The 12455-nt window shown below is 41.2% G+C and overlaps 1 protein-coding gene across 5 annotated transcripts in view; it reads left to right on the forward strand.

The window, feature by feature from the left end:
• LOC102900281 (phosphatidylinositol-binding clathrin assembly protein-like) overlaps positions 1–12455 on the forward strand; it is a 60833-nt gene that overhangs the window by 15736 nt on the left and 32642 nt on the right. For all 5 annotated transcript variants that reach the window (XM_023249189.2, XR_006592898.1, XR_002739861.2 and 2 more), the window contains 6 exons: positions 854–929; positions 1389–1491; positions 1652–1745; positions 1866–1977; positions 2824–2930; positions 3705–3746. In XM_023249189.2, coding sequence (XP_023104957.2) covers positions 854–929; positions 1389–1491; positions 1652–1745; positions 1866–1977; positions 2824–2930; positions 3705–3746 — 534 coding nt within the window. The remainder of the gene's footprint in view (positions 1–853; positions 930–1388; positions 1492–1651; positions 1746–1865; positions 1978–2823; positions 2931–3704; positions 3747–12455) is intronic.

A 12455-nucleotide genomic window follows, 5' to 3' on the forward strand; every position in this document is an offset into this window, starting at 1 on the left:
TTGAAAAAAAAAATGCCAAGTCTAGTGACCCAGCAAATCCACTTTTCGTAGCATATTTATAATAATTGAAAAGTAGAAATTAGGTAAATTTCTATCAGTACGGCACAGATAACTAAAATGAGGTGTTTATAAAATTAAGTGGATGTATACCAACAAGGCTAGATCTGAAAAACCATGCTCAGAGAGGAAGTAGGTTGCAGAATGATATTTAAATATAATATTATTTATGCAAATTTCAAAATACTTAATATTTACCCTTGGGACAAATATATCTGAAATTATAAAGAAAATAGACTATAAAGATTAAAACTATGATACTCGTTACTTCCAGGGAGGAAAAGGAAATGGAACTTGGGGATGGGCAAAGGGCACTTTTTACTTTATAATATACTTTCTTCTTCTTATTTTTGAAATAGACTTGAGGCAGTTCTGTGAAAAAGTTAGCAGTTATCATCTCTGGGTAGTGAGGTACACAGATGTATCAGATTATATTTTTCTGAAAATTAAGTTATTAAAAAGTTTAATATTCACTATTAAAATAATTCTGGAACTAAGTAAAACTTCTCAAAATCAGAAAGGAGGGAATGGCTAGGTAGAAAGTCCTGGTGGAAAAGAGTGTGTATTCACATGAGCTGCAACATCTAAGCCCTTGTTTCGTTGGGAGAGTTGGCAGCACTGCATATTCTTATGCTGCGCAGCCCAGGATGTGATCACGTTCACCTTAATCAGCGCTCCTGAAATAGATAGAAGCTATATGATAGAATTGTGTTAAAGATGCATTCACAATGATAAACTCGTCAAAGAGCTCTACTTGTGGACAGAAGCTGATTTTATAATTTGGTACATTTGACAGCGTTTTATCCAGCATCTTGCATCTAGAAGCTCTTTGTTCACTTTACACAACTTCCTGGATAAAAGCACGCTAGAAGGTAAGATGATTTTTTGATGGAAATATTTCCATGTGGCAAGACGGGGGGAGCTCTGTTTTGAAAACTATGCCTGGTTAAAACATGGGCAGGGCTGGGGACAGATGGTGACAATGGGATGGGGAGTTTCAGGAAAATGCTAAGAATTTCCAATGGTTGTGTAGAAATGTGAAAAAAAAAACCTGATAAAGTTCAATTACTTCCTCGATTCAGAAATGTCACTATCAACACTACATCCTGAGGTGATTTCAAGGCTTTGAGGAAATAAGAAATAACCTTTAGCAGAAAGTGTGAGGAATATTGGACTAGATCATTAATAAGGTCCATTCTAGCTTTTGTGCTTCAAAGACATCATAGAGGTATATGGATGAATGTGGAATGAGAAGTCTCGGCATTTATTGACATACATTGTAAATGGTTAATGTTGATTACACTGGAAATAATAAAATATTTCATTTTTAGGCTATGCTATGTCAACCTTCATCAGGCGATATAGCAGGTACTTGAATGAGAAGTCACTCGCATGTAGACTGATCACATCTGACATCACCAAAGCCAGGAGAGGGTCAGTAAATATCATTCGTTTGTAAGCAAGAAATACTGAAATATGTAAGTGTTCTGATATGTAGTTGGCTAAAAACACAGCTTTATTTTGCGATGCTGATGTCACTGTGCTTCTCAAACTCTTAATTATTGATATTATGAATCTCTCTTCTCTTTTACAGGATGGATGGTATGATGAGAACTATGGATACAAAACAGCTGCTAAACACTCTTCCAGTTATTCAAATTCAGTTTGATGCTCTTCTTAATTTTAATGTAAGAGCTTTATAAATCCTTTTTGAACATATTGGTAAATGGCATTGTTTACCAGTAGGTGGGAGAAGGAATTATTTTAAACTGTGGTGGTAACTGATTAGTCTTTGATTTAATTTCCAGGCAAATCCTGACCAGTTAACGAATGGTATAATCCATGCTGCTTTCATGCTTCTCTTTAAGGATTCTCTTCGCCTCTTTGCAGCCTATAATGAGGGGATCCTTAATCTGCTAGGTAGGCTAAGGAATAAACATTGCTTAAAAATATATAAACTGTTAAAAACCTTTTATGTCTACATTTAGACTCATATTTGTTTTAGATTCAAAATAGAAGATCCTTTCAAGGTCATATATAGTTTTAAATAATGAGACATTATATTGCTTTTTTTGGATAAAAATTACTTGACTAATTAGCCACAGAACTTTATAGTTGTTATATAAATGCTAATTGATATTTCTGGGAAATTTACCAGGGAATCAACATGGATTGCCATATTTATACATTACACATTAAGGCCCACTCCACCAAGGTCATATCACATCATTTTGACTTTACTAGGAAGATATAGCCTATAACAATTGTTATTATTATATACAAGCATATACTTCTTATGCTTTCCAAGAAGTTTCTGCCCTAATTTAGTCCTAATGAATGATCTATTTCATACGAAGTGTTCTCCAAGTTTCATTGATGAGAATTTGAGATTTTTCTTACAGTGAAGAAGTATCTAGCACATTTGTACAGTTATAAAAGAATAGGAAACACAGCCCCTTCCCTCAGAAAGCTTCCAATTGTGATGTTAGTACTGAAAGTTAGAGAAATTAAACTAAACTATCTGTATCTTCCCAGCATTAGTGTTTGGCATGTGGTACTTACTTCATAAAAATCTGTTGCTTATATGGATCGACCAGTGTTGCTGCTGGCCAAGACAGAAAATAACTGGGTTAAAACTAGAATTGTTTTTGAACAAGTTAAAATCATATACAGATTCAGCTTAAGAAAGAATGATCAGAGTGGAGTGTAACTGGAAATTGGCTGTGATATCGGCTCTTTCGTGATAAATTTGTTTTTCGTTTTTAGACAAGTATTTTGATATGAGGAAAAGCCAGTGTAAGGAAAGCTTGGATATTTGCACCAAGTTCCTTGCAAGAACAACCAGGTTGGCAGAGTTCCTGAAAGTAGCAGAGGTACAGAAATCTGTTCCTATCCATGGCTTTTCTGCTGGTTTCTGTATCAGTTTAGTATCTGGTATAATGGGACCCCCCCTCCCCACTACACACGCACATGCACATGCACACGCACACGCACACACACAGAAGTTGGTAGAATTTTAACTATTTTGTAAACAGTAAAACTATACACTAAAATTAGGTAGTTCAAGGATTTTTGTTTGTAGCCATGAGGATAAGTGTTACCAAGCTTATCCTCCCACCAGAAACAACTCCAACACTGGGCCAAATTCACGTGATAGACATCTTTTCAGGCAGTGGACAGTAGGTAGCACAGGTCAGTGATGAGCTGAAGAAGGAAACATAGGAGGTGACCCCCACGTTTGCCCTGACATTCAGAACCCACACGGGATAACTAGTTGAACTTCTCAAAACCAAAGCAGGAAAAAAAAAAAAAAAAAACCCAAAGCCAAAACCACAACAATATGCATAGCAGCTGATCTCTGAGTACTTGACAAATGAGAACACATGTGTATAATACCCAAAATGCAATCTGGCTCTTTCCAGAAGAGCAAAAATTCACTATCTGGCAAGTCTTTTCTTTTATAGGTTGATCCTTAGGATGAATATAAGGCATACTTTAGCTTGACATGGTTTGCTTGATCAACTAGGCACTAGCCCAGCAAGGCATTCATGCTCTAGCGGTATTTTCTCTTTTGTGTGCACATTGGTCTGATACTTACTTTTCTTTGTTGCCTCTCCCGGTTTTCATGTTTACGTTTGTGAATTCAGGAAGTCGGAGTTGACCAGAAAGACATTCCATATCTTACACAGGTCAGTGTATCTTTTCTGTGGGTTTAAATGACCTTTTTTGTCCTTATGTTTGTGTGTTTATTATATCATCATCTGAGACTCCATCCTTTGCCATAAACTTAACATGTGTATTTTCACTCCCGCATGACTTCCATGCACACATACATGCATACATACATAGACATGTGTTTTCTGAACAGGCCATTCCCTGCTGAGTGCTAAATGGTGACTCATAACAGCTAGACCACGGTTTTTTTTTTTTAATTAAAAAAAAATTTAAGTGTATTTATTTATTTTGAGAGAGAATGCATGAAAGCTTGAGTGGGGGAGTGGCAGAGGGAGAGAGAGAGAAGGAGAGAGAGAGAGAGAGAGAGAATCCCAAGCAGGCCCCGCGTTGTCAGCACAGGCCCAATGTAGGGCTCAAACTCATGAACTGTGAGATCGTGATCTGAGCCAAAATCAGGAGTTGGGACACTTAACCGACTTTGCTTTTTATTTTTTTTTTATTTTTATTTTTTTATATGAAATTTATTGACAAATTAGTTTCCATACAACACCCAGTGCTCATCCCAAAAGGTGCCCTCCTCAATACCCATCACCCACCCTCTCCTCCCTCCCACCCCCCATCAACCCTCAGTTTGTTCTCAGTTTTTAAGAGTCTCTTATGCTTTGGCTCTCTCCCACTCTAACCTGTTTGTTTTTTTTTTTCCTTCCCCTCCCCCATGGTTTCCTGTTAATTTCTCAGGGTCCACATAAGAGTGAAACCATATGGTATCTGCCTTTCTCTGTATGGCTTATTTCACTTAGCATCACACTCTCCAGTTCCATCCACGTTGCTACAAAAGGCCATATTTCATTTTTTCTCATTGCCACGTAATATTCCATTGTGTATATAAACCACAATTTCTTTATCCATTCATCAGTTGATGGACATTTAGGCTCTTTCCATAATTTGGCTATTGTTGAGAGTGCTGCTATGAACATTGGGGTACAAGTGGCCCTATGCATCAGTACTCCTGTATCCCTTGGATAAATTCCTAGCAGTGCTATTCCTGGGTCATAGGGTAGGTCTATTTTTAATTTTCTGAGGAACCTCCACACTGCTTTCCAGAGCGGCTGCACCAATTTGCATTCCCACCAACAGTGCAAGAGGGTTCCCGTTTCTCCACATCCTCTCCAGCATCTAGAGTCTCCTGATTTGTTCATTTTGGCCACTCTGACTGGCGTGAGGTGATACCTGAGTGTGGTTTTGATTTGTATTTCCCTGATAAGGAGCGACGCTGAACATCTTTTCATGTGCCTGTTGGCCATCCGGATGTCTTCTTTAGAGAAGTGTCTATTCATGTTTTCTGCCCATTTCTTCACTGGGTTATTTGTTTTTCAGGTGTGGAGTTTGGTGAGCTCTTTATAGATTTTGGATACTAGCCCTTTGTCCGATATGTCATTTGCGAATATCTTTTCCCATTCCGTTGGTTGCCTTTTAGTTTTGTTGGTTGTTTCCTTTGCTGTGCAGAAGCTTTTTATCTTCATAAGGTCCCAGTAATTCACTTTTGCTTTTAATTCCCTTGCCTTTGGGGATGTGTCGAGTAAGAGATTGCTACGGCTGAGGTCAGAGAGGTCTTTTCCTGCTTTCTCCTCTAAGGTTTTGATGGTTTCCTGTCTCACATTTAGGTCCTTTATCCATTTTGAGTTTATTTTTGTGAATGGTGTGAGAAAGTGGTCTAGTTTCAACCTTCTGCATGTAGCTGTCCAGTTCTCCCAGCACCATTTGTTAAAGAGGCTGTCTTTTTTCCATTGGATGTTCTTTCCTGCTTTGTCAAAGATGAGTTGGCCATACGTTTGTGGGTCTAGTTCTGGGGTTTCTATTCTATTCCATTGGTCTATGTGTCTGTTTTTGTGCCAATACCATGCTGTCTTGATGATGACAGCTTTGTAGTAGACCGACTTTGCTTTTTAAATGGGCAGTGGAAACAGCAGAATATTTGGAATATTTGGAATCTTAAGCAACTCATTTCCATTCTCCATGCCTCATTTATGCAACTGCAAAATGGGTATAATCCTACTGTCTTTCTTGTAGCAGTATCATGAGAATCAAACGGACTCAGGCTTTTTCCTTTCCTAGACACTGATCATCAGGAATCTGTCACACAGCAACAGGCGGGATGTGAGGTAGAGGTGGCAATGCAGCAAGTGTGGGTGAAACAAGGGTCTGGCCACCTGCTCGAGCAGCCTGCGTGTGCCTTTTGCCTGTGCTCTGTCCCGCATGTACCATAGGACTCGAGCAGTAGGGCTGCTGGCCTAGCCTGGACCTGCAACGGAACTTTTTCCTGCTCTGGACCCCAAACTAATGTGGCCAGGTCACCTGGGATCTGGGCCAGAGCATTCTTCCCTGGTGTTGGAACATGCTGTCTCCAGAACTCAAAATTTACTAAAGTAGAAGGCCCATGAATCTTCGTAAGCTTTATCTCCTACCCTCTACAGGGCATGTAGTGTTTGGGGTTATCCACTGTACTGGCCTCTTCCTGCTCATCTGATCCAGTTAGCATGACATCATGGATATAAGTGGATCAGTATGATTTTCTGAGTGGCAACCAGATGATCTAGAATTCTTCTGACCATATTATGACAGACTGTTGAGGGCTAACACAGCCTAGGTCAAAACTGCAAAAGTATACCGTTGTCCGTTCCATGCCTACAAACTCTTTCTGATCAATGCTTTTGACGGAAATAGGTAGGAGAACATTCACCAGATTTATAGTGTCACACCATGTATCTGAGACTACATTAACCCACCTCTACCAGAAGAACTGTTGTGGCTGGAACTGTGGCTACAATTGGATTACTACTTGATTGATTATGCTGTAGTTTGTCATTCTCCAGGGCCTGACTGGTTTTGGGGGCCATAATGGTGAACTACATGGAGTAGTCATGGAGTACTCATCACCCCTGCATCCTTTTTAAGATTGGCACTACTTTCTGCCACCCTGGGAGGTGATTGTGTTTTTTATTTACTATTTTGCCTGGAAGGCAGGTGGAGGCCATTTCTGACACAAAGACCTCCCCTCCACAAATTACATGCCCCATCGCGATCTTCCCCCACCCCATTCCTGGCCTCTAGGCCTTTAACTACTTTCATGGCCATCCACCCAGCTCTCCCTATCCCATAAGTTAGGGCTCTTACTTTTTCCCAACCGGGTCCCTGACCTTGGTGTGGTAGACCTGCCTTCGTGGGGACTAAAGGAAGGTGAAGTACTCAGACAGTGCCCGGCACAGGTAGTAGGCATGTGAAGAGAGAGAGGGTGAAGATGTAGGGGGCGAGAGGGGCAGTAGATTGAAGTCCTCAAGGGGATGAGAGGACACTGGATCCAGAACACTGTGGACACACCTGTGGCCTCCAGTAAGAGGATGGAAGAGGCGAGGATAGGATGGTTGCAGATACAAATAAATGTTAGGTTTGGTGGCAGAGAAGGAGGGAGTTTCTGTCTTATGTCTTCTCATAAACCTTTAAAGGAAAGAAAAGCGTCTTCTAATGTATACACAGCATAAGCACTCCTTCCTGTACAGATAAGTACAAAGGGGATTGGTGCACAGACATTGAACCCCACTGTGGGATGAAATAAGTCACAGCTTCCTGAATGAGAAGTCAGATAGCCAGAACAGATAAAAAGTGACAATGTCTGGGTGAGTAGGGGAGAAGATGGGATATCATTGCCCAAAGTCACCATAACTGGTGGATATCAATCAACATTCACTCAAAAACACATGCTTGACCCCTGTAAGGAAGAAGGAGCCATAATGAGTGAGACACAGTGCCAACTCCTGAGTTCCTGGAGAAGACTACAGAAGCATGACTAGATATCTCCCAAAATGCAGTCCTCTGATTTTTGTCTACATTAACCTCAGTTCCTTCAGGGAGGTGGTGGAGGTGAGAAGGGATCTTTGCTGAGAGCTGCAGCTTGGCCATCATGAGGGCACAGAGAAGCATTAACTGGCTTGGACTTGGCCTCTTGGCCTTGGCCTCCTTCAGTGCTCACCACCTGTGGTCAGAGCTCCAAGGGGAATATCAGACAGAAGGAGCCCTAGGATAGAGGTCCACATTTCCCATTGGACTGACCAGTCTCTCCTCCTTACCTCACTTCTGGTTCTCAGGACCCCCAAATCAAAAACAAAGTACATGGCTATGGGAGTGGCTGCAGAAGGCAGGTGAAGGTCTTTGCTAGTAAACTTTCTTGCAGATCTTCATTCCTTCCTCCTTAAATCAGCTCCTTTTTCTGGGAGAGCTTCCTTATCAGTACCCTGGCCCCTGGCCCTCAGCCAGTACAGAAAGTCATTTGTCATGGCCCTGAGTTGGCAGAGCTGCTCCCATGACGTCGTGCTGTCTTGGGTGTCCTGGAAACCCTGGAGTGCAGTGAAATGCAGCGCTCCTTGGGAAGGGAGGGAGGGGAGGGAGGCTAGGGAGGTGAGCATTAAGTCAGTCTCACCTCGGCCCCACCGCAGTTGGTCTCCTTGAGACAGGTCTACTCCAAACAACGCACGGTTTCAAGGGGCGTTTTTAGCCAGTGTGCCCCTGGATCCTCGGAGGTCCTCAGGTCTTCCTTTGTGACTATAGGTTGGCCAGCTTCTCCTCTTGCCTCCATCAGTCTTTACTTCATGTGAACGGATGCCAACCTATTAGGTGCGGGCTCACTGAAACCCTTGTGTCTTCTGAAAAGGAGATCTCGCTCGTTTGCTCAGCGAATCCTTTCTGTCTTGATTTTGACATCGTCTGGGGCTCACAGAGCCTCCTCCTGTGAGCGGCCGGCTGCTGTGTCTGTGTGTGGCCCTCATCTTTCACCCATTCTGCGCCGTTGCTGCTCGGGGTGACTCCCGGAAACTCACGTGCGAGGTCTGCGCTGTCTGCGTTTTTAGTTCACACCAGCCTCGTTCAAACATACATCTCTGGGCCACATCCCTCATCAGCGCTCCAGGGACACAAACTCGAACACCGACCGGCTGGTTCCACTCTCACGTGTACCTGGATGCTCTCTCCTCCTGCCTTCGCCACAGTGTTTCTGTGCCGTTGGGGGGTGGGGGGTAACTGCGTGCCTCACAAAAGACGTCTTACAGATTCATACCTGCCCTTTCACTGCAAAGCACCTTGGTGCCTGTTAAGTTTTCAGTAGTTCTGAGCAATGTTCTGCTACTTATATCTGTCACCTTGGGCAGCGGCATTTCCACAGATTTACAGCTCACAGTGAATTGTCTGAAAACAACTCAGATGAAAACGAGTCCTTCCAAAAAAAATGTTGTTCAAATGTAGTGATAACTGCTGTTATTTTGTTATTTTATGTATTCTTTGTTAGTTATTTTGTTATATATTCAGTGGATGACTGACTGAATGAACCAGAAACACTGTCTCATTGGCCACTGTGTGTTTGCCCTAATGAAACTGGCAGTGCTCTGTTCATTTTTGGGTGTCCCATTGTCCCTTCTTGCCCATCTCATATATTCGAACCTTTGAGGTTCACCCTAAGCCCCAGACTTCCTGGTTTTCCCACTGCTGAAGTGCCTATAGGCTCCATCAAGGGAAGATTCTCTTTTTCTTCTGTACTCAGGAGAAGACCTGGTCCCCACCTTTGGCCCAACGGGAGAATCCCTCTGAGCAGATTTCTGCTTGGTGGCCTCATTCTGTCAGCTCCTCTATTTTCAGGCCCATGTGTTTGTTGCCCTTCTTTATATCTGTTGTACCATTATAATCAATGATAGCACTCCCCTTTTTTTTGCAGAATTGTTCCTTCCCCTGCCTACATCTCTGCAAACAGTTCCTTCATTAAACCCTCCTCCAACTGCCATTTCAGTGGCCATCTACACCCACCTCTGCCACCACACCATCATCCATAATCCTAGCTTAAACTTCCATCATCACTCACTTCCACCATAGACTCTGCCCCATGCTGTTTGTTTGGCACAATGCACCAGAGTGGCCACCATCACTCACTCTGCCACCATAGACTCTGCCCCATGCTGTTTGTTTGGCACAATGCAACCAGAATGCTGATCTGGTAACTTGCAAAATACAAACGTGATCACTTCACCCCTTGCTTAAAAGTCCTCCAGTGGAGTAGCCATACTTATATCAGACAAACTAGACTTTAAATTAAAGGCTGTAACAAAAGAAGAAGAAGGGCATTATATAATAATCACAGGGTCTATCCATCAGGAAGAGCTAACAATTATGAATGTCTATGCGCTGAATACAGGAGCCCCCAAATATATAAAACAATTACTCACAAACATAAGCAACCTTATTGATAAGAATGTGGTAATTGCAGGGGACTTTAACACTCCACTTACAGAAATGGATAGATCATCTAGACACACGGTCAATAAAGAAACAAGGGCCCTGAATGATACATTGGATCAGATGGACTTGACAGATATATTTAGAACTCTACATCCCAAAGCAACAGAATATACTTTCTTCTCGAGTGCACATGGAACATTCTCCAAGATAGATCACATACTGGGTCACAAAACAGCCCTTCATAAGTATACAAAAATTGAAATCATACCATGCATACTTTCAGACCACAATGCTATGAAGCTTGAAATCAACCACAGGAAAAAGTCTGGAAAACCTCCAAAAGCATGGAGGTTAAAGAACACCCTACTAAAGAATGAATGGGTCAACCAGGCAATTAGAGAAGAAATCAAAAAATATATGGAAACAAACGGAAATGAAAATACAACAATCCAAACGCTTTGGGATGCAGCGAAGGCAGTCCTGAGAGGAAAATACATTGCAATCCAGGCCTATCTCAAGAAACAAGAAAAATCCCAAATACAAAATCTAATAGCACACCTAAAGGAAATAGAAGCAGAACAGCAAAGACAGCCTAAACCCAGCAGAAGAAGAGAAATAATAAAGATCAGAGCAGAAATAAACAATATAGAATCTAAAAAACCTGTAGAGCAGATCAACAAAACCAAGAGTTGGTTTTTTGAAAAAATAAACCAAATTGACAAACCTCTAGCCAGGCTTCTCAAAAAGAAAAGGGAGATGACCCAAATAGATAAAATCATGAATGAAAATGGAATTATTACAACCAATCCCTCAGAGATACAAACAATTATCAGGGAATACTATGAAAAATTATATACCAGCAAATTGGACAACCTGGAAGAAATGGACAAATTCCTGAACACCCACATGCTTCCAAAACTCAATCAGGAGGAAATAGAAAGCTTGAACGGACCCATAACCAGCAAAGAAATGGATTGAGTTATCAAAAATCTCCCAACAAATAAGAGTCCAGGACCAGATGGCTTCCCAGGGGAGTTCTACCAGACGTTTAAAGCAGAGATAATACCTATCCTTCTCAAGCTATTCCAAGAAATAGAAAGGGAAGGAAAACTTCCAGACTCATTCTATGAAGCCAGTATTACTTTGATTCCTAAACCAGACAGAGACCCACTAAAACAAGAGAACTACAGGCCAATATCCCTGATGAATATGGATGCAAAAATTCTCAATAAGATACTAGCAAATCGAATTCAACAGCTTATAAAAAGAATTATTCACCATGATCAAGTGGGATTCATTCCTGGGATGCAGGGCTGGTTCAACATTCGCAAATCAATGTGATACATCACATTAATAAAAGAAAAGATAACCATATGATCCTCTCAATCGAAGCAGAAAAGGCCTTTGACAAAATTCAGTAACCTTTCTTAATAAAAACCCTCGAGAAAGTCGGGATAGAAGGAACATACTTAAAGATCATAAAAGCCATTTATGAAAAGCCCACAGCTAACATCATCCTCAGTGGGGAACAACTGAGAGCTTTTTCCCTGAGATCAGGAACACGACAGGGATGCCCACTCTCACCGCTGTTGTTTAACACAGTGTTAGAAGTTCTAGCATCAGCAATCAGACAACAAAAGGAAATCAAAGGCATCAAAATTGGCAAAGTTTAAGTTAAGCTTTCACTTTTTGCAGATGACATGATATTATACATGGAAAATCCGATAGACTCCACCAAAAGTCTGCTAGAACTGATACATGAATTCAACAAAGTTGCAGGATACAAAATCAATGTACAGAAATCAGTTGCATTCTTATACACTAACAATGAAGCAACAGAAAGAGAAATAAAGAAGATGATCCCATTCACAATTGCACCAAGAAGCATAAAATACCTAGGAATAAATCTAACCAAAGATGTAAAAGATCTGTATGCTGAAAACTATAGAAAGCTTATGAAGGAAATTGAAGAAGATATAAAGAAATGGAAAGACATTCCCTGCTCATGGATTGGAAGAATAAATATTGTCAAAATGTCAATACTACCCAAAGCTATCTACACATTCAATGCAATCCCAATCAAAATTGCACCAGCATTCTTCTCGAAACTAGAACAAGCAATCCTAAAATTCATATGGAACCACAAAAGGCCCCGAATAGCCAAAGTAATTTTGAAGAAGAAGACCAAAGCAGGAGGCATCACAATCCCAGACTTTAGCCTCTACTACAAAGCTATAATCATCAAGACAGCATGGCATTGGCACAAAAACAGACACATAGACCAATGGAATAGAATAGAGACTCCAAAATTGGACCCACAAAAGTATGGCCAACTAATCTTTGACAAAGCAGGAAAGAATATCCAATGGAAAAAAGACAGTCTCTTTTACAAATGGTGCTGGGAGAACTGGACAGCAACATGCAGAAGGTTGAAACTAGACCACTTT

This window comes from Felis catus, chromosome X (genome assembly GCF_018350175.1).
Source record: "Felis catus isolate Fca126 chromosome X, F.catus_Fca126_mat1.0, whole genome shotgun sequence".
Lineage (NCBI taxonomy): Eukaryota > Metazoa > Chordata > Mammalia > Carnivora > Felidae > Felis > Felis catus.